Below are 23,487 nucleotides of genomic sequence, written 5' to 3'. Positions count from 1 at the left end.
GATATAATATTCTGATCAATCCTCTTCTTTTCACCCCATTCAAAAATCTCCTGGACCCCTTAGAAAGTTGGATAAGTTCAGTATACCGAAATGTACTTGCTTCTTATCAACGGATAAAATACTTCTTTAAAACAACCAACCAATGTACTTACTTGTTACCTTGCATATTGGCTCTTCAATTTATTTCAGGTTTTTGAGTCCAGGGAGAAATTATATTTTCGTTTCAAAGAACAGCCTAAACTTTTTCTAGTTCGCCTTTAGAAAATTCCTTTGGGCACTTGATAAATATGTATCAGTGCCTAGACCGAATGACGCAGAGATTCTTTTTCCGATACCATCCATCATTTCATGCGATTCACCATAACATTGTTGTTTAAAGTCAGATCACTTCGTGTCTTATATTGGTTAAAATCGTGGTTTTTTATCTTTATTCTCTACTAAACTTATTTTTGTGCTGTTTGAAACTTTTTTAATATTTCATTTACTTTATCGATTTAGTTGAATAAAATTTTTCCAGCAGGTGGCAACCCTTTTCAAAACTATTTTCTGCAGTAAACTTTCCTAAACCTCTTCAGTTTAATACCCATATTGGAATACATAATTTCCCTCATCAATTAAATTAAATTAAAATGTTCAAACAGGTGGCAACCTTCAACAAAAATATTTTCGGCTGTAAGCCTTCTTAAATCTCTTTCTTTTGACTGCCATATTGCAATATTTACTTTATCTTATTAATTTACTTAAATTGGAATTTTCAAACAGGTGGCAACTTTGTCATTTTTTTCTTTCTATATTTCAAGTTAGACCTCTATCAATACGTCCGTAAAAACTGTATTCAATTTCATGTATTAGTTTTCGAGTGACGCGCATAAAAACTTACAGACAAAAATTCTAAAACTGGTTGATTTGACCTCTGTTGCTCTAAAAAAAGACCCCCTTTCTTTAAAATCTATAACGTACAGACATCGGCCTGGTACGATTTTATTATACATATATATAGATTACCAACGGGGAGGACAGAATGAAGTCCAAGTCACAAAGTGTTTTGTGAGTTGGCGTCGCAACCCAATATTGGGCCCATATCATTTGACTCGGCGGACTAAACAATATTGCTAATTCCCTTGAAGGAGGTGAAAGTATAGAATCGTATGGGGGGTAAAAGCTGAGACTACAATGGCTTCGGCTTCAAATAGTTATGCATGTAGTTAGTTAGATAAATAAGATGGCTATCTGAGCAAAATAGCAGAATTTCGTTTGGTTGGCAACACTCTTCACGCTGTTCACAAAATTATATAATTATAATTTAGCTTTGTGACTTTTCTTAACAGTTGACTATCTGATTCTTTGCTTTTACAACTAAGTATTTATGCCAATGCATTCTCGCCACAGATATCGGGCACACCCTTATCTGCCGCTAAACGTCTACAATTCAGCCTTTCGGTGATGCCCGTGCCCGAGGTGGAGAGTATGAAGAATTTGCGTACACTCACCATGCCACTATTTTGGGTAGAAGAGGCAGCAAGCTTGGATAAGACATGGACCGATATGTTGAAGAAAAAAGTTTTCTTGTGAGTATGAAATAATATGTGTGGGGAGGATTTACAATTCGAGCTTGGAAAGAAGTTTTGTGCTCTTAGTAAGTGCAAATATTTTCGAATTTCCCGCACGACTTAAACCTCACTCAAGCTGTTATTGTAGACAAAAAAATTAAAAAAAAAAAAACATTTTCAACTCCAAATTGACATTGTAAACTCTCCTTTGAGGTCAAATACTTTAGCTCAGATGACTATTTCATAAATATTTATTTTTAGAGTTATCAAAATCAACAACATTTTTAAATGGATGTCGACGGTTGTGGGAGCCTGCGGCCTGCTGTTTAGCCTCTATATGCTTTATGGTAATAAGCAAATCACCACGACAAATGTTGCACCAACTGCCGATACCAAATCTATCGATAAACATTAATGCAATTTCTAAATTAAGTATCAGCAAAAAATTCGTAATAGAAGAAAAACGCTTCATTTAAGAAATTAGTGAATGTGTTGTAGTAATGTAGCTGCAGTAAATACCACAGCACATACATATGTATGTACATACTTATTTATGTACAATTCTTTTAGCAGCAATAAATTTAAATTAGTGACGTCCTCTAGACGTATGTATGTGCATGAACAGCTGTTTGATTTCTCATGGAAATGCCATAGTAATTACCAGCTAGGTGTTACAACGCTAATTTACTGTACTTATTGTTAATTGGATCAAATTTAAGAATGAAATGGAGCTTATTATTGTCTATATGTATTACTTTGGATTTATTCCAATGCCAACCCTCAAAGAACTTTCAATCAATCAGTGTTAAAATAGAATACATAAATGCAAGTTGATTGGTCTAACTCAAGTACATGGAATTATTTGCATGGCCATTATTGCACTTGGCCAATGGATAATTTGTTGGAATTTTTACGCACTTTTTGCATCTGTCAGCGAAAACTATAATTGTCAAATTAGTAAGCGGCGATGTAATGGGCCATCATGTATTTACCTTCCAGGAATAAATTCCAACAACTCAGTTGCTAATGATATAATAAAGCTCAGATTTTAGTACTTTGAAGCAGGCAATTACAGTAGACTCCTAATAAAGGTGACGAAAGACTTTGCAAAATTTTGCAACTAACATTGATAGCTAGATAATATTTCATTTTTAAGAGGGTTGTCTACTTGTTTGTCCTCCGAATTCTTTTGTCTGTGTGCTGTACAGATAAATTTTATCAGAGACTTCTTCATAACAGATATGTATGCAGTAGGACAGGGACTATCTGTATATTGTAATATCCGGATACCCGTTTGAATATTTGTGAATACAGATAAAATCCGAATATCCGATTAATATCCGTTCCTTTAGTTATCCGGATATTCTAAACAGTATTTGAGCGGATTCGTAAAATGTCTTCCAAAATTGCTGAATGTATCGAGTTGCAAGATAATTGATAATTGAGTACTGCATTAATACAAAAACAATCGGATATATGGATTTTTTACTCAGATATTCGAATAGTCAAAAAATTCGGATAGAACGCCCAGCCCCAACATGCAGTCAGAGACACCAGCCGATATTAAAAATTTAATTTTTTTTTATTTTTGAAGCTCATGCATTGGGATATGAAATTAGAACCGTATATAATGTTTTTTGGAATGGATTTCCGGTATGTGAAATTTGATTAAGAGACAACCGGTGTATCACCTTCAGTCTCATGTTTTAGTTAGAGCAAAAAATGTATAAATTAAAAAAAAAACCTAATTACGGCCGCAATCGTCGCTTAAATATTTCCGTATTCCTGAATAGTTGTTGTTGCAAAATTTAAGATAAAAACGAAAATGAAAACAATGATAAATACATCAAAAAATTTATTGAAATCTTTAGATAGGAATCGAAATAAATTATAAAAATTTGGTTGTCCAAAGTGTCGATCAAGTTACCGAGTTATCTATCCATGTTTATTGTGTTATCGCAACGTATCAAATTATTCAAACTGAGCAATGTTTATAGACACAGAAACTTAGTTGTCAAAATTTATGGATAGTTGTCCAGTTAATGAAATTTATCAGGTTATCGATATTTATTGAAAAAATCATTATTTATAGATTTAACGAAATTTATCGCATTATGGAAATGCAACTTATCGAGTTATCGCTATTTATTGATTTTCTGAAAGTTTTTTTTTTTTTTCATTTGCAAGACAGATCGAGTTATCGAAATTTAAATGTTATAAAAGTTTATCGATTTGTCGCTGCTTATCGAATTTTATCGTGGTGTCAGAGTGTAGAGAATTATCGAAATTTTACGATAGCTTTCAAAAAATATGGAGCTGTCAAAATTTATTGAGTTTTCGAAATTTATAGAGGTATGCAAAGTTTATCGATTTATGTCGCGACATATACATTTTTGAGTTATCGAAATTTATCGAGCCCTCGTAACGCACTGTCAACGAAATTTAACGAAAATTGTCGAAGTTATTGGATTTTACTGTTTTCGAAATTCATCGAATGATCGATATACAGATCGATATCGAAATTTATTAACAAACTGGAATGTATCGGGTCACTTCCAAGTCCTGCCAAAGACCTTCAAGATATATAAAATTTAGTCCCCTTTTAGTTCCGCAGCAGGAGATTTTCCGGTAGTGATTTTATATTTTATAACTTAAACGACGTTCCACAGTGGTTCGGATCGCAAATCTAGCTGGACGAAACTATTTAAACAAATACTCGTTGATGGATCTTTACACCACTTACCTAGGGGATTTTTGAGTCGCTGATTACGAGTCTGAAGTCACTTATCAAAAATTAAAAATGGCGGATCCAATATGGCGGACGAAAATTTAAAAAAATCGGTAGATTTCTATGTAACTGTGTACTTTTTTTTTAACTCTTTCATAACCAAAGGTTTTATAACTCCAAGTATTTTTCTGTTTAAACACACAACCCCTCCCCCCCTCTTCCCCGTGGATCCGCCACTGATCTTATATTTATATTCAGATACATTCCTGTTAATAATTACTTTTGAATTTTGAGATTTGACATACTGTCACTAAAATGTAAATATCTAAGCCAATTGGTTAGACTTGGCTATCGAACTTACCCTCTGCATTTGCGAAGGTGTAAAGAATAATATGCAAGTGGTTTTATATCGGCCTTCGGCGGCCTTTACTTTTCCTACTCTTTAATTTATTTTTTTAATTAATCAAAACGACAATTTTTCAGAATAAATTTGCTTGTACCAATGTGGACATAAATTGCGTTATGACCTCTGAATCTATAGCGAAATAAGTGTAATTTTTTGTTTATAAAGTCAATTTGCAATTATGTAAATATTTGTGAGTGCAATTAGCAATCTTTTAAGTTAAATTTCAGCTTTTAAAATAGAGTTCTCTAATAGGCGGCGTTGACTTACCTTTTTTTGTTTGTTTTCATATGTTAATGCTTTAATAAATGCAATTTCTATTTGAATGTATTGTCAGGTATGTATTCCAAGTACCATTAAGTATTTTAAAAACAAAAAAAATTTTGACTTTCGTCCAGCTAGATCTACTATCCGAACCACTGTGCGTTCTAAGTTAGAAAACCTCTTCAAGGCTCTTATTCTTTTGGTTTAATTTTTAACTCAGAAAATAACAACTGTCATTTTCTGAGCATAAAATAAAGCCAAAATCCTATTTGCTGAAAATATCATCGTGTCTGATTGCAATTTTATTACTCTATCGGTGGTGTGGTCTTGCAATCGCCTCCGCCGGACTAATTTTTGAAGCATTCCTCTGCAGATGAATCGTTCGTGTGGCCTATCGTATACATAAAAAGGCTCTAAAACTTAGAAAATAACAATTACAAAGTCTTTTTTAAATAAAGCTTATAATTATTACAGTCCCTCAAATATTTTCAGATTTTATTTATCCACTGTCTCATAGATTATTCAAAAAAAAAAACTTAATTCTTAAAGAGAAAACAAATCTTTAAATTTTTTTTTTTCATACATACATATAAAATATTGAATTTTATTTAGTCCTATAAAACTACATGTACATATGTATTAACTTATAATTAAATACAAGGCTCATAAACAAAATACAATGAAAATAACTTTAATCATGATAATTACAGCAATAACACATTGATAGACTTATCTAATTACAGAATTAAGTTAAAAATTTCGGCAGCGATGATACAAATGTACTTTTCTTTTTAATTCTTTGCCAAAATTTTGTTTCCACACAATATTAAAAATAAATTAAATATGATTTTGTAGCTACAATATTTACAACAACTTTTTCTAAACAACAGAAAAAGTCTAAAATATTTTCATACACACTGTACACAAGGGATTAGAACTGTGAGCACTTCGGAAATTGTAGAGCAGGAGGATGTATATTTGAGAGTGGCGAAATTGAAGCAAACATGCATTTAGCCAATAGATATCACCAAATATTACATAAATATTTATGTATTCCATTTTGTGCTTTATCAGTTGATCTTTTTGACTTTTTGATTAGCCGTGGGTATGCTATGGTGTATAACTTCGGGACGAGAGAGCAAGCGTTTTAGCAGGTAATAGATTAGATAGATGGCGCCCGCATAAAGTGCGACTACATCGACAAGATAGTATTGGATCCAACTGAAAAGATGAAAGTTATATTAATCGTATTTTCTAGAGCATTTTTGTGAAATGAGTTTGCTGAGTCCAAGAACACTTAATATGTATGTATATGGGTGAAGCAGATATTTGACAGCAATTATTTTGGATGTGTTAATGTCTATAGCAAACTTGTTATGGAGCGATACTAAGTTGAACAATGCGTAAAAGTGATCCAATGCAATCGATGAACATAACCGGCCATCTGAGTCACCAACTCGTTTGGTGCACAAATTCGAGGAACCTGGGTAGGTTCGGTAGAAGATTCTGCTGCTGGGAACAAAGTGTGGGCCAGCACGCGATATAATCTCAATTCGTCGTCGTGCACAGCACCGTTTAGAGGATTTTAACAAAATTACGTATGTTTTCAAGCCTAGAGACAATGTCGATTGTTCAAAAACAAAATCCTCACGAGCGATGATGCACATTTTCCGCATTTGCGGTACTGAAAATCCCCATGTTATTCAAGATAAAACTATGCACTCACAACGAGTCTCTGTTTGGTGGTGTGATTTTTGGGCTGTCAAAGTCAATGGCGCACTTACGGTGGTAAGTAAATGTTTTCGTGACATTATAACAAACTTTTTATGGCCTGAATTAGATGACATGGACTTGGACAATGAATGATTTCAAAAGGACGGCGCCACTTGCCACACAGCGCATGAAGCAATGGCACTAATGCTCACGAAGTTCCCAAGACGCCTTATCTCATGAAACAACGAGGACAAATTGCGACCGAGATTTGACAACATTAGACTTCATTCTCTAGGGCCACGTGAAAAATACAGTCTATGCCAATAAGCCTGAGATGATTCCAGAGCTGAAGAACGAAATCATATGCGATATAAATTATATACAGCCCGAGATATGCCAACAAAGTCATTACAAGTTTTGATATGCGCATCATGTATTGCCTGGAGCTCACGCACCTCCTTTCGACCGATAGGAGAGAAATGCACCAATTATGTGGCTCTGAAGGCACTAGAGTGTCTAGTAGGCCGTTGCTATACAGATCCAGCTGCTAAAACCTGGCGGCTTAAAGCTCTTAGAGCAGAACTACCAAAGGATTTTCAGGCGTTCACAGGTTTTCAGTACTTTATTCAGCTATACGTTTTATATTGCGGCGCGAGCGCTCCTCTTTCTGCCGCTTTATGTAGCCTTCAGACAAGAATACTGAATCACAATATAAGGCAACTAATAGGGTTTTTCAGTATGGCTACAGTACTGAAAAATAAAATAGATCGTTTGTTGTTGCTGTAGCTTTATTATAAAGTTCTGCCCGGTTCGGGTAGACTTTCGATTATTGTCGTCAAATCCAACGAACGGTAATCCCCGGAAATATGCTGTTTTCACGTGGTCGCCCATGCAAAGGATTAGTTGGAGTCTTGGGGGGTACCATCACAGCTCAATTATATTTTGGTATATCGGGGTCTAATCTAGATAAGTAGTAGTTTATTCTACTATAGTATCCAGATCTTTATTGCGCCAGAGGTATCCGGGGCCCAAGAGACAAGCGAATCTTTTTTTCCTCTAGTTGTCGCGCGATCAGAGCCTGGATCTCGTTCATGGGTTCGTAAAGACGCCTTCTAAGGACCCTGGGAGGTGTTTCTCCTTCTAGAAAGTGTCTAATAGGTTGTTCTTTTATTCTAGATGGTTCATTGCATCCACTCTGCGTAAGTGTCCTCCAAGCAACAAGAGAAGGCAGCCCGATACGGTTCGAAATGAGGTGTTCCGACAGATCTGTAGCTGGATCCAGCTAAAGTATTTTGGTGTAGCATAAGTTAGAATAGGTGGGCCAATTGCCTTGTATGTATGTTTTCAACAGCGTTTATTTCTCTTCGGCCCAAGAGCTGCCGGCGAACAATTTGAAAACCTTGTTGCGGCCCTTTTTACTTTAGTTAATAACAGTCATGGTTATCTTCGTGGAAAAGGCGAACAAGCTGTCCATAGCAGCCCCTATAATTCCCGGGTTATTAACCGTCCATGATTGCAACTTGACCCCTTTCGTCCAGGTGGTAAAGCGAATCGCCGACTTTGTAGTTAGTAGAGAGCGTAAAGCTCCCTGCAGTAAAGGACCGAGCATGATCGGACAGATTACAGCTTACTTCCAAATGCAGTTCATGAATGCTATTGGCGGACAGCACTCTCGAGCATTCGTTGAGAAAAGTAATGAGGACACCACCTTGGTGGTACACCTGCTTAAGTAATTCTTCTTCGCATTCGAAATTTTTCTTGAATGAGTACCGACGACTATCGACCACTCAGTTACTTCGCCGCATACCGTTTTAGCCCTCCTGTGGGAGAGAATGCCTCAATGTCCTCTGGTAGCTTGAAGGGCCAAACGGTCTCCAAGGCTTTCGACAAATCTAACGCCAATAGGATAGTTATCTCTTCTTGGCTTATAGATTTGAGGGTTTGGTGGTGGTGGGCATTTCACGGAAGCTGCGTTGATGCATAGCGGGGATTAGGTTTCACGTAAAGTGCGAGAGTAATTAGGCCTCAATCGTATTCATTACTGTGGAAAGAGGAGTTATCAGGCAATACGATTTTTATTTTGTAGGTTTCATTAGTTGAACGACGACAAATTGCGGACCTAAGTGAGGTCAACAACTGCTGAGCTTAGTAACTTTTTACTTTTCATGACTCATAACTAGATATAGTCTAGTTAGGCGACCTATTCTGTCCTAAATGCTTGGTTTGGCTGCTAAACCTTTTAAGGATCTATTAATAATAATGGTACTTACCTCAGATTTCTGGCTGGCGATTGCAGATGGTAGGCTCCTTTGTGACGCAACACATATTCGGTCCAATATATGGACGTCTCCAGGGGAGTAGTACGCTGATCTGTCAGCAACTTTTGTCGGAATCTAAAAGGATTTTCAGTGAGAAAAATTAGACAAAAAATTTTGAATCTTCGCATACACTGAGAAAAAAGGCAGCTAAATATATTTCTCTTAACACAGGATTTTAACAATAACCAGATCAAGTGTTGAGAGAATTTTATTTAGTTGATGTAACTAAACTCTTTCCTCAGTGTATAACCTACCTCGCCGCCTTTCTGTACTGTGGATCATGTATGACCTTCATAATCGCCTTGTACAGCTGACTGGCTGTCAATGTCTCCAACTGCAACTTAATGGCGTAACCGTCGACCTCCGCTTTGGCCGAGTTAACATCATGATCACAAAAAACTGGCATCGTCACGACAGGTACGCCGTGGTACACCGTCTCGAACATGCTTAGCAAACCGCCATGTGTAACGAAGGCGCGCAGCTTGTGATGACCCAAAATGTCCTGCTGTGGCAACCAGCGACTTAGACGCACATTTGGCGTCAAATTAAGCATTTCCGCGGCATCGCCTTCGTACTTCCAAAGCACATGATATGGCAGGCGGGCAAATGTTTTCACCAATAAGCGACGTAGTGACGCGGGCATGTTGGCAGCCTTCACTGAGGAGCCCATGGACACGTAAATGAAACCAGATTCACCAGCCGATGCGATGAATTCTTCAAGATCTTTCGGCAGTGGTTTGGCTGGCTTACAATGTATGCAAGCGATCTCGGCGACATTTGGATTGAGCGCGCGTGGATATGAGACAACAGCGTGGCCATTTTGTAATATGAAACTGACGTTTTTCGAAATGTCATATGGATGCGGTATGTGGGTGCCAATGTGCACGCGCAACACACGATACACCATCGCCATAACAAACTGTGGAGAAGAAGAGTGAATTTACATAGATATTGCACGGATAAATATTATCCCATCATTACCCTATGCATAATATCCTGAAACACTTGTATGCCTGTGTTCGCAGCGCGTTGTATGAGATTCATTGTATCTGTGAAGCTTGTGTAGAAATTCGGCGTTATCGCATACGAAGCAGGACTGCCAGACTTCGCTAGACTGCCGGTGTAGAAGCCCACCGTATTCATGTACATAAATGGTATTTTGTAGTGATAGACTATGCCGAGCGCGCATTCGGGAAATGCGCCATCCAAGATGGCTAAATCGAAGTTGCGATTCATGAGCTCTTTGGTTTCAGCGTCTTCGAGCATGGCATCGCAGGACTAAAGGGGTAGAAAAAATAATTAGAAACCGAATTTCCACTAGGCATTTAAATGACAAAAAAATGTTTGCCATTTAAAAAAATTGCATGTGGAAATGAACTCAATGACTATTTTTTTCACATAATGGCACGATACTTTTTTTAATGCCCTACTTTGTCATTTTTACCATTTAACGCCTAGTGGAAACCCAATAAAAAAAAGCAAAAGAAATTTATTTCAACCTAGTACAATTTTTTAACCAAAATGGTTTACAAAACAATTCTCAGAAAACCAAAAACACTAACTGAAATAACTAACACGTAATGTTGAGTAAAAGCTTTGCAGCGGCTTCGCCAAATTAGACGTGCCCACCTTGAAGCGTAACATAACAAATGTAATAATAATGTCAAATAAAAAATAAATAATAAAGCAAACGTTTTGCAATTGATTGCATGTCTCTGTTGTAAGTACTATTTGTAATTTTGTTTACCGCAACACTCGGTCACAAAAGAAGCTTTAGAACTCGACTAAGTTGTTGGTGAAAAGTGATTTTTAGCAAACAAGTAAATTTTAAAACATTGCTAGCATTCCAAGAAGCATTACTTATTTTAAATTAATCTTTCAGCAGTACACAATTAACTTTTTTGTTTATTTTTTGGGGGTTTTCTTTTGCTCTTGGTTTTTTGTCTGTTTTTTTTTTTGTAATTTGTAATTTACTGCTTTATACATACGTATGTATGTATGTTCTTACTTTAACTGCTTTGAATATTAATTTTACAGCAGATAATGGAATAATATTTACTATATATTTACGTATGAACGTTTGAAGAGCTTCGCTCATACTTTGCCAAAAATAAATGTAAGCAATTTCCGTAAACAATTATTTGTAAATTATGGGCAATATTTTATACTGCGAGTAAATACTAAGCTTGAAACGATTTTAATGATTCCCTGTGTATTTGCAACCGCTTGTGAGTTCGAAAGTTTAAATGCAAAAGGCCCTATTTGGCGTGAGTATTTTTAGAAATGTGTTTTTATACCTGCGTTGTTTGTAACAGCGTCGCGTGGTGTTATCTCCCTCTACTCTGCCTTCTAACCGGGCAATTCTGGCAAAGATAATTAAAATTCTTTTGTAAGACAATTGAAACACAGTCGGTAAGCGCCCGTAAAAAGCGCCCTCGCCAACTTTCATGGTGAAAAGCTCTTTTGACAGGAATCACTTTGGCATTTTGCTAAACAGGTGCAATGGCCGAGTGAGCAAAGCACTAACATGCCATGCCATAGAGCCGGAGTTCGAAACCTCAGGTAGTGCAATTATAAAAAATAATAAAAATTCTTTGTTTAATTTAATTTTCTCTTAATTTTTGGAAACTTATTTAATGTATTGTTTTAATTTTTTTTCTTTTTTAATTTAAATTATTTTAATTTATTTATTTATTTTTTATTTAATCTTTATAAACAGAAAGTGTGTTGATTTTTTTATTTTATAGTTTTATTTTGGTATTCAGATTTTATTGTTTTATAAAGGAAATATTTTTGTTATTTCATTTAATTTTTAAGGACTTATTTTTTTTCTTACTTTTATTTTTATTTTTATCCTTTTTTAGTTTAGTTTTTTGTTTTATGAAGAAAATATTTCTTCTATTCCATTTAATTCTAAGAAGCTTTTCTAATTTTTTGCTATTCAGTTTTATTTAGTTTTTTCCTTTTTAAATTTAATTTCATTTTAATTTTTAGGTTTTATTGTTTTAGGAAAAATAATAACATTCTAATTTACAATTTCGTTACACTTTTTGCAACTTTCTTTTCAATTAAGTATGCTTTTTTCAGATTATTTTTTTTTTTAGGAATATACTTTTTTATTGTAATCAATTTTTAGGAACTTATTTTTTTTTTTTTCCCAATTGTGTTTTTTTTTAATTTGATTGTTATAAAAGAAAAATTTTTAATAATTTTTAGGAACTTGTTTTATTTATTTTTTCTTTTTTTTTACTTAATTTTTTCATTTCAGTTTTAGTTTTTTTTTAAGAAAAATATATATATATTTATTTAATTTAAATTTTAGAAAACTTACTACTAAAATACAAACAGAATAAGGCTTTGTCTTACGAAAGACTGTAGTGAGTTGAAAGACGGTTGCCAGAATTGCCCTTTTAATGAAAAGGGTGTCAATGTTTAAGGCTACGCGGATGATATTGCACTCCTCATGAGACGCAGATTTGGAGTGACAGTCACCAAATGTTGCAGGAAAACGTGCTAAACGTAAATTCCAAGAAGACCAACATAATCATTTTCTCCAGGAAAAAGTAAAGGAACAAGTTGCTGGAACCATTCTTTGGAGGAAAAAACATACAGTTCTTTAAATAAATTAAGCAGCTGAGATTTATCATCGATGACAACCTCTCACGGAATACGGTACCATATAAAGCTATTCAAAAGGCCAGAGCCTCTCGCTGGACAAGTCGGCAACTTAAGGAGCCTAATGGGAGCATCAGACCTAAACTGGCAAGATGGATGTAAAATGCCAGCTCCGAACTCATTCTAACTTGTGCTGCGCCCGTCTGGTGGTAGAAGATAAAAGTAAAGTTCACGCGGGCCAAGCACAGCGAACTACAATGACTAGCCGGCGTAGTGTGGTCCACGCATTTGGTGTTGGTGCTTTGAGAACAACACCAACCGCGGCCCTCGAGGCTCTTCTGTTTACAGGGTGACTACATATCAGGAAACCATGAGACAAGGTCAAGATCATAGCGCATAAAAAGGGGCTGCGCATAAGCTTTGTGGACCTGCGGTTTCCGATATTAAACTTCACTCGTAACTTTAAGGTATGTATTTTTCCCCAACAGAATACATTGGGGCAACGGACGGCCTAAACGCCGGAACCAATAAAACAACATTCCCTTCGCTTGCTTCCTTAAGCTGGCTTTTGTTTAGACTTTCCCTTGCTGGCAAGTGTGTAATTTATGGGTCTAAATTGATAATTAATAATATTGCTAGCTTTAGCAAAAATTAATATTTTAAACAAAAATATCATAATTTGGAAGATATTGGTCTCCGTAGTTAATCGTGTGTGTATAATAATTTTTGATATACTCTGTAGCATAACTATTACAAAAACTCACCTGAAATGCATATCGGAAGGCATCCCAAAAAGATAATGGCATCTCTCCCGTCATGCGTGATCCCAGTAAATCCCAATTTGTATAATTCTGTATATACTCAACTAGTCCAGAAGGTGTAATTTCATGCAAGCCGTTTATATGAAAATCGGACGGGAAACCGTTAAGAAATGTGATATTGTGACCTCTGGAAAACAAAAGTTAGACATCAGTTTACGGAATTCGAAAAATTAAAACTTATGCCGGATTTCCACTAGGCAATAAATAAAAAACCAAATTGAATAATAAATTTGGGCATTCATAAAACCGTTAGAAATAAAAGTCATTAAGTCTTTTTCTACGAAACGTTTTTTAAATTGTAGACATATTTTCGTAATTTTTGTCGTTTGTGAATAATACCGAATTTCCACTAGTAACTGAAACAGCAAAAAGTTTGTGCCATCTAAACAATTCCAAGTTTAAACGACCTGAATGGCTGTTTTATTAACGTATTGACGTGCCTAATTTTTTGCCATAAATTTTGTTTTAATTTAGTGCCCGTGGAAATACGGCATTATGCATAAAGTGATAATATAACACAGTATGACACACTGGTTTTGAAGTAGACATTATGAAAAATAAAACATAACCGCCGAACTTTATTTATGTCTCGTAAAAAATGGAAGCATTGAAAAAAAAACATAAAAACCGACAGCAAAGAAAAATTAATGCAAATCAAAATTTGTAGTCGCTCCAAAGTTACTATTAATTTACTAAAATTTCATGTGCCGCATACCGGAAAACTTCAGATTAAAAAGTTCGAAATTCTGATGCGAATTTATTGAATTTTTCTAAATTTTGTAAAATCTGTACATTAATTTACATGGTTGTGGTTAAAGCATAAACAATATTTTTATAAAAAAAAAAAACTTGAACTAAAAAAACATTGTGAATATTAAAAAACACATATACACTCAGTTCTATTCGCCAGTTTACAAGGAATGTATGTAATTGGGAGCCTGCAAGTATTGTGCCGAACAGCTAAGGTTGAATGCCTTTACAAGGGGGTTAAAACCAGCTACATATATATTCATGGCATACAGTAATAAAACGAAAAAAGAAATTCATTAAATTTGTGTACTTTGATTCACTCACCTGTGTATCAGTCCTTTCGCCAACTCCCAAAATGGTATTTTATGTGATTTCGTACCGCCCATTGTGACCATCAGTATATCAGCAGCCATTATATTTGTAGCACAAAACAAAAGCGCCGCACCGTACCACACACGATTTGTCATATTGAAATCTAGCATTTGGAAATAAAAATAAAAATATATACTTTAGCAACTTGGAAATATTTTTGCAACTATATTTAAAATGCATGCATAAATCTCTTTGAACAATTTCTGAAACGTACATTTCACGCACTAGCCAAACCTCAGCGCCAACACTGCCCTATATAGATTTTGATGGAGTAATCGAGCGGTTAATGGTAGCAATACAATTTTTAATTATTTAGCGGTAAATTGTTTGCAATTACATTTTTTTTTTTTTCAAGAAACATTTACCATTTTTTTGATGAACACATCATGGTAGAGTGATTTTTATTTGAAAATATTTATTTTGGTAATATGAAATAATAGTGATGGCCAATAACTTTTTCTCATATGCACTAACTACAAGTATTTGTTTTTTTTTTTATGGGGAATTCAAGCTATGCAACAAGTGCCGCAAGCAACATTGCGACGCGTCGCCACGTGTGTATAAAATTTTACGTCAGTACGTGTTTATGAGTTCCAAGCTAAATATGTATGTAAGGAAATTGTGTCTCCCGGTGTAATACCCGGTAAATTATACAGACGCCATTGTAGAAAATGGTAAAGCTCTTCGCTTTGATTTGATATGAATGCATTTATTACTTTCATTTATTCAATGAAAAAAATTTTTCATATTAGGCATTGACCATATATTTTAACTAAAAGTACAATACATATTCTCCTTATGGACCTATTTGTCTGTATATTCACAATTTCGTAAGAGAGCTTTTAAAGAGCTTAAAGCCACATATAGGATATCGTCCTATTATTTTCTTCGCGCTGTCAGTATGGTGACAGAGGCTAGACAAAAATACGTCCAAAAGTAAAATGGAAAGGATGTCTTGCACCCCACCGCCAGCAAAGCTACTGAAGCTCTAGGCAAAATTCTTACGCGAACTTTGTAGAAGCTAGGAGCTCTGACACTAAAATTCTGGATACTATAAAGAAAATAACTAGGTTACTCATGCGCCGAGGTGCGCTTCCTGTCTTCTGATGCCGCCGCATCAACACCTGCATGACTAGGCGGAAATACTCCCAATAAAGGAGCACAACACAATGCTCGGCGAGCAATTCCTTGTAGGGAGCCACAGACGTGGACACACGTACAGACACTTGCTTGCAGGGGATTCCTCGCCAACGCACGTCAGAGGCATCTATACGAACTGACGGACGATGTTCAGAGGTTCATAAAGCAACCTCTGGACCCGACAGCATATCGACAAGCCTTGAGCGGTATTCACAGGTAGTCGGTCTCAAGTTACGTAGACTCCAAACCTGTAAATGCCGTTCACCACCTGACGTGGTTGCCACGGGAGACTCGGCAATGACAACTATCTTGCAATACAGATACTGACAGTGGTACAAAACTCTCATTTTTATTTAAAGAAATCTCAAATGCCAGCAGCTGCACTCATTCTTCTGAAAAAAAACTTTATAGTTAAAAAAGGAAAACCTTGCAAAAAAGGCTTTTTTTCCTTTTGAAACTTTACGTGAAGTATAGCTGATATTGCTTTTGATGCCTCTAATATGGTACCTTGAAGGTTCAATTGTTGAGCAATAAATCATTGAGATATTGAATTTGAAAAAATTTTAGTTTATTCCAGTAGAATGAAAATGAAATGAAATGAGAGAAAATCACTAAGTAAACTGAGTAAAGTTTGAAGTGTTGGAGTTGGTCATGGAGTGCAGAGCTTTGATTTTAGATAAGGAACAACATCTCAAACAGCGGTGAAAACTGCATCCTCATATCCAGGGCAGCAAAACCATACACAAGTATTCATGAAAATTTTTACTCGGCGTAGGTACTTTCGACTTGCTTCACTGTGCAGAAGGACTTATTTTTTTATTAAAACCAAAATTCACCAGTTCTTATAGAATATGGTAGATGTTTCAGATAAAATTCTATAAGTTAAGATATTGCGCAATAACCGCTTATAAAATGCGCACCGCTTTCGAAATTTTCCACACCGATTTAGCCATAGCCAAGTATGTTTCTAATCGACCGTGACCACATTGATTTATGTTGCTACATATGTATGTACGTAGTTGTCCACGCGCTACAATTTGCGGTGTTTGCATTATCTCTTCTAAATAAATACTCGCACTTGTTTCACTCGATTTTGCAACGACCATTCTAGTGCAATGTTCTGCTACTTGATTCGCGTTACAACTTCCACAACAATAAAAAAATGCAGTTGCAATTAAAATATTTAACCACCTTTTTTTTAGGCTAACACAAGTTTATACCACACACAAGTGCGCAATTGATTAAACGTTTGTAAGCTTGTATGTACTCGTATAAAATTTAGTTTTCTAAATCACACAAAAGTCATTGTTCGCGCCCGTTGTGGTTCATGGTTGAGCAATACAGTGTTGCAATTGCAAATCAGCTGCACTTAATGCATTTTAATTTCATGTGCCACAAAGTTTGTTTGATTTTTTTTCTTTAAAGATTGAAATGCTTAAAACACACACAAAGTAGTTAAACCGCTCGAGTCAAGGTTTAGAATTTAATTTTTTGCTTACTAATTTGGTTGGATGTGTGCATGCGTGTGTGTGTGTGTGTGGTAAGAATTAATTATTTTGACCAATACGATTAATTCAGCAATCTTTACATCAATTAACTTGTTTTTTGTTGCTGAAATTAATTGGCCACAAATATGTGTGTGTACATTATTATTTACCAAGAACTTTCGAAAAAAGATCAATGAGTTGTAATAGGGGCTATGTATTAGGTTGGTATGAAAAAATGCTCTCCGAAATTTCTAAACTTAACGGTTTCGTCAACTGTAACAACTACACCTGGGTGAATGAAATTATGGCTTTATATATCAGAATGGTTTCGGCTGATTAGATACGGTAGTTGTAGAGAATTTTCAATTAATTTCTTTACATTCCTTTTGTCCTTGTGCTGGGCCTATTAACTTTTGCATGCATGTTCAATATTCAACTTCCAGTAGGTAATGTTAAAATCGATGCATATTTTTTTACAAAAGCTGACGCCCTACATCCAAACCTATTTCTTGAAGGAAAGCGTTTTTAAAAACCATTTATCATCCCAAGACCATATAAAACTTTTGGTTTTTCAGATTATATAAATATAATTAGTTAAGAAAAGAGGCCCAAACCTTTCGCTACTTAATTCATTCTCCGTTTCAATCGCGATTCGATACGGAGAAATTGGAAGCCCATAACTAAACGATAAATAAATATAAAAACTAGAAATAAATTTGGAGGACTTTGATAGGAACTGGAATTGAGCCGATAACTTATAAATGTATATATCTCGATATAAATCTATAACTCGATAATATTTGGATACCCCTATAAAATTCGATAACTTGGTTAATTTTGATAGCTCCATATTTTTCTAAAGCTATCGACAAATTTCGATAACACGTTACACTCCGGTAACGCGATAAAACGCGATAAGCATTGATAACTCGATAAACCTCTATATTTCGATAACTCGATATATTTTGAATATTCCAAAACCTTCGATTCGATAAATCGACAAATTGCAGAAAATATATGATTATCGATAACTCGATAATTTAAAAGAACTCGATGCATTACGATAACTCAATAAATTTCGTTAACTCTATAAATAATGATAATTCAATAAATATCGATAACTTGATAAACTTCATTAAATTGATAAATTTCGATAATCCCATCAATGTTTATACATAGTTCGATAACTATCCGCAAATTTCGACAACTAAGTTTCTGTGCGACCATTGGTGTTCAACCCCACATCAAAAAAAAAATAATAAAAACAAAGTTTTTTCTAATATCGGCAAACCTCCGAGCTTCTCATAAAAATACAATCGCTGTTCGGAGTCGGCGTAAGACTTTAGGTCCCTTAAGAATATACGAAAAGATAGGTGGGCGGGAAATATCATTTCTCTTCTGTAAACACTTTTATAATGCTTAGTGGTTTGTCGATTCTTGACCCAAAACTGTACCACCTCAGCCTGCCGAAGATCGGATAGCTGCAGAGACATTGTTCAGTACTCATACATTGTTCGTACCTATGGATTGTGTCCGGTATTTATTCAGTTCTATAAGGACTCATAGTTTACATCTTCTCTATCTATGAACAAATTTCGCCATCTCTCTATCTATTCTTTTAAGAAAGCACTTGGTTATTTTGAGGTGGTTGTATCATGAGATCACTGATGCTCTCGCTACGATTGGCCCTAAAATTGGATCTTTTCAACCAACCGACACCCACGTTAATATAAATTCGTTCTATTTTACAACAGAGTTTAACCGCAAACGCATGCAGCTTCAAAGCTTTTAGAGTAACTTGGCTAACACTGCCGATCCTGATTTTATATCGGCACCACATTTTCCAACCATCCAGTCGTTATAATCAAAGCGGTAAATCTTCCAACGAAGATTTTATCAGAAAGTTAGGCGACTCACGGAAGGTTTAAATATCAGAGCGAGTTTTTATAATAACAAGCACGGCCACATATTGACAGTTGTCCAGAACGTGCTCAAACTGTGGAGAATATTCCCTTCTGAACCTGAATCCCCAGTCGAAGACGATGGAGTCGGTGTACAACCAGCTGACCGTAATGCGGTACGAGTCGCAATTTAGCGGCTGGAAAACGACAAAGCTGCGGGCGCTGACAGCCTGCCAGCTGAGCTATTTAAGTGCAGCGGCGGGGAGTTATAAGGTGCATAAATCTACTCTTACTTATGTAAAATATGGCTGGACGAGCGTATGTCGGTCGACTGCAATTTCAGTACATTCTGCCCAGTCCACAAGATAAGCCTTTTTAGATTGGCGAGTAAGGTCTTATCGAGCGTATTGTATGAAAGGTTGAAGACAGAAACGCTCAAGGTCTGAAATTATACAACGCAGGTGGCAAAGCTGGTAGCAGAGGAAGAGGAAGGCCTTCTCTGAAATGGAAAGACCACAACGCCAATCAAGAAGAAGATGTAGGAAGGTTGCCTGCTGTTTAAAAATCTAATTTAACTTAAATTAAGCCAATTGAAATATAAGTGACAGACAAAAGAGATTTAAGTAAGAAAATAATTTTTAAGAGTGCTGCCACCTGTTTGAAAAATCGAATTTAGTTAAATTATGCCGACTGTGGGCAATATTGAACAATAATTTTATTTAAATAAAATTAATAAACTAAAATTAAAATTAAATGACAAAAAAATATTTTTTAAAACTTGTCAATGTGTGGTGCGTTTATTATTTTTCAAGGGTGTGCATATATGTATATCATTTTTTATACAAACTTTTTTATTTACGTATTTATTTATTTTTTCTGGCGTTTAATTGCATAACTTTGTATTTCCGCCAATTGTTTTGCAAAATTTCATTGATTACTTGGTCCCATAATGTCATTATATATTGTGATTTACATTTAAATTGTCATGCGCGCGTGTTGAAATGCGAATTTAATTACAACTCGCGCCAACATTGGCATTTCGGTGCAATTTCAAAATATCGAAATGGTACCCAAATCGTTTAAACGTCATGAATAAACCTATTAGTGCGTACCGGAAAAATAAGTTCGCCATATTTTTGAAAGGCTATTTCGATTTTTTTTTGGCTAAACGTAAAGGTCGCCTTTTAAAATTTTTCTTCATATCAGTCGGATATTAAAATATATGATATGCCAGTGTTCTTTTCTCGTTGAGAGATAAAGGTCATTGACTGTAAGGACCCCGTTTTAGTATTTATTTACCCAAGAGATCTCACCCTAACGTAGCATCCTAATGTCAGTAAATCGAAACTCCGCAAAAATTATTAAATTATTTTTTCTAAGGAAGTATTTCGATCATTCCAGTAGAAATATTACAAAAAAAAAATTGTTTTCTTGCCGAATGTAAGCGTCACCGCCGAAATTTTACAAAGGAGACCTCTACGTTCGCCCAAAAAGAAAATTCTAAGTTGCCTTGTAAAAATACATTAGGGGCAAACCACTACTGTTTGCTTGTAAGTTCGTACAGTTTAATCTACATACATATCTACATACCGCATATTTTATTTAAAATGTATTGACTCTAAATGTTCTTTGATTGGTAAAGACAAGAAAAACACAATTTCATTAAAAAAAATCAGCACTTTTAGATCTGAATGACAGTTTCAATAAGAAGAAGTATTAAATTAACCGTAAAACTACTAAGTTATTAAGAGACGCGCTTGTTAAAACTGTGCCAAGTGACAAACGCTAAGTTAGCCAATTATCAGATAGTGAAGACATAGGGCACAAAACCAAAAACAGATGTATGTATGTGTGTGGGTGCTAGCAGCTGAAATCTATGACTTATGCTTAAACTACATATACACTCCCAGTCATATGAATAGCACACCCTTTTAATATTCATTAATTTTTTTATGAAAACGTACATACTCTACGTGTGAATTCGATTTTAAAATTTTACATAAATTAACAAAAAATTTCAAAAAAGGGGAGCGCTATACTAATGACCTGCAATGAACAAGTAAATAATATTTTTAGAAAAATTCCGTATATGCGGCACATTTAATTGTGGTATATTAAGGTGCTAGTTTCAAGTGACTACAAAATACTGTACATTTTTGAATTTTGTTTGACGGTACTGCGATTTTTTCTTCCATATAAACATTTTGCAAAGCATACTTTGTAGAATATGCTACATTTTTATAAAAATTTATTGAATATTAAACAAACAAAAGGGTGTGCTATTTAAATGACTGGGAGTGTATGTATATGCGTTTGTAAAGGGGAATTACAATTAATTAAAGGGTTTTTTTATTCTTATTTTATGCGATTTAATTTTTGATCGCTTATCTAGCATATCATTGTAAAGACATGTATGGATATATAGATATATTTTCAAATATACCATGAAAAAATATTTTTGGCATTTATAATGCGGCAAAACAAACAAACAAAGTGAAGTAATCCGGCTTATATTTAAAGACAAAATGTAATCAATTATATTTGGTTTGTCTGTTAAGTAGGTTCGGCAGACACGCGTACATTCACATGTACATATGTACATATGTAAGTAAAAATAATAATAGATTGGCGCTTACACAATATAATATGTCAGTGTTTGGCCGAGCTTCTCCTCCGAATGATATTGTCACACAAAGGGGAGAAACTACAGTTTTACGCTTTACGGAGGTTTGCCATTGCCTGCCAAAGGGCGACCACTATTAGAAAAAGCTTTTTATGTTTTTTTTTTATGTTGGTCGGAAACTGGGCTCGAACCCAGGCCCTGCGGAATAGTGGTGCGCACTTCTAACCACTGCACCACAGCGGCCGCTATGTAAGTAAATGCATGTAAAAAGCGTGTGTCTTAATTGGTCACGGTGTCAGCTATTTAGGTAAATGGAAAAAGTGAAACATAATAAAAATGTAAGTAGGAAAATCGCAATTACCTGGCACTAATTTGATTAAAAAAAAAAGATTATACATAACGAGCAGCACATAGTGGGAAGTGCCGTTATCGTTATTTATTTTTTGTTTTCTTTTTTCCGCAAAGCATCAATTCATAACGTTCAATAGCTCATTCAGTAGTAGTAAGCAGTAAGAGTAGTACATGATGTTCTTAATTTTATTCATTCCAATACAATTAATGTCTAATGACAAATTGATAAATTTGAGCATATGGCTATGGCCATTAAAAGCGAAGAAGAGACAAAATTAATAAAATTGCTCTGGTTTATGAGAATTTCGTTAAAAAGCATTCTTTATACTTTAAACAATTCGATAAATAAATGTACAAAGCTCGGTAATCACAGCCTTTTAAAATGTAGATTGCTTAAGCCAAATTTAAAAAATTTTACTTAAGCCAGAAATAAAGTTTAAGACCGAAGGGAATTAATGCTTTTACGCTCCAAATTTGTAAAATTGTTGGAAGATAATTTAGCTATTTTTGACGCGTAGTTTTCATCTTGACTCCTTCAGATGCTTAAGAAGTTTTAATAATTCGCATCTAACTCAAGTTCGTTAACTTCTAAAGAACGATACTGCATATCTATCCGCTTAACATAATTTATTCGTCTCAGCCTTGGAATGTTGTTTACGCACAGCTTACTACTAAGTAAATTTTAAATTCATCGTCACAATTTAGCTTAGGCTGTTAAGCAAAATACAAGATTTGGCTACGGCCTGCGGTTTTTTCCACGAGTTCGTTGCCTCAGTCTTCTGTTTTGCTAAATTTGCCTTGATATGAATAAAAACTGGATGTAACACGTGATTTACGAAGATTCAGCACTGATATTTAGAATATTTCATTTTGCTTTGAACAACTACATATGTGTAGCAAGTTGTCAAAAAACGTGTAATATGTAAATTTTATTGCGAATTACAGTAGAATATCCAGCCAGTCAAAATGTTTGTTCCGGAAGATTTTTGTTTAAGGCAACTAGCCCCTAGATGTTCAAAAACATCAAGAACATTGTCTTAGCTTAAGTAATGATGAACAAATCAGCTTTGCATTAAAGGACTATTTTCGAAATTAGGCTTCATACTTTTCTTAGCAGTGCTGGAAATTTTTCTTAATAAGTTTTATCGAACATGAGGTTTTTTTTTACACTTCAATATGCGACTAATTTGATATAGAAAATATTTAAAAATAAAACCAGTTTAGGGCCTGGCAACGTATTCCGTAAGTGCACAAACATTGAAATTTTTTTTGTATGCAAATTTATTATTTTGCTCTATATTGCCTACAGTGTTTGTTATCTTCGCTTGGACCATTATATTAATAGATTGGCGCTTGCACTATATCTTGTTGAATTAGAGTTATAAAGTTATATAACACCACTTAACGACGCTGAGATTTTTGTTTGGATGTTATGCTTTACAGTTCGCAGT

The 23,487-nt window shown here is 34.9% G+C and overlaps 2 protein-coding genes across 2 annotated transcripts in view; one reads left to right on the top strand and one right to left on the bottom strand.

Annotated features, from left to right (window-relative positions):
• Positions 1-2,170, top strand: part of LOC118743884 (sensory neuron membrane protein 1-like) — a 9,078-nt gene extending 6,908 nt beyond the window's left edge. The window contains exons 7-8 of the mRNA XM_036476647.1: positions 1,390-1,568; positions 1,812-2,170. Coding sequence (XP_036332540.1) covers positions 1,390-1,568; positions 1,812-1,965 — 333 coding nt within the window. The 3' untranslated portion in view covers positions 1,966-2,170. The remainder of the gene's footprint in view (positions 1-1,389; positions 1,569-1,811) is intronic.
• Positions 2,171-5,566: 3,396 nt separating this feature from the next.
• On the bottom strand, positions 5,567-14,638 carry LOC118742921 (2-hydroxyacylsphingosine 1-beta-galactosyltransferase). Its single transcript, XM_036475348.1, has 6 exons — positions 14,487-14,638; positions 13,356-13,539; positions 9,958-10,254; positions 9,231-9,895; positions 8,929-9,051; positions 5,567-6,166 (listed from the first exon to the last, which is right to left on the bottom strand). The coding sequence occupies exons 1-6, from the start codon at positions 14,627-14,629 to the stop codon at positions 6,016-6,018; spliced, it is 1,563 nt and encodes a 520-aa protein (XP_036331241.1). The 5' UTR covers positions 14,630-14,638; the 3' UTR covers positions 5,567-6,015.
• Between the last annotated feature and the right edge of the window lie 8,849 nt (positions 14,639-23,487).

Source organism: Rhagoletis pomonella, unplaced genomic scaffold (assembly GCF_013731165.1).
Source record: "Rhagoletis pomonella isolate Grant_MI unplaced genomic scaffold, Rhpom_1.0 Rhpom_scaffold_00007, whole genome shotgun sequence".
In the NCBI taxonomy this organism is placed as follows: domain Eukaryota; kingdom Metazoa; phylum Arthropoda; class Insecta; order Diptera; family Tephritidae; genus Rhagoletis; species Rhagoletis pomonella.
This window is presented reverse-complemented; position numbering and strand designations above follow the sequence as displayed.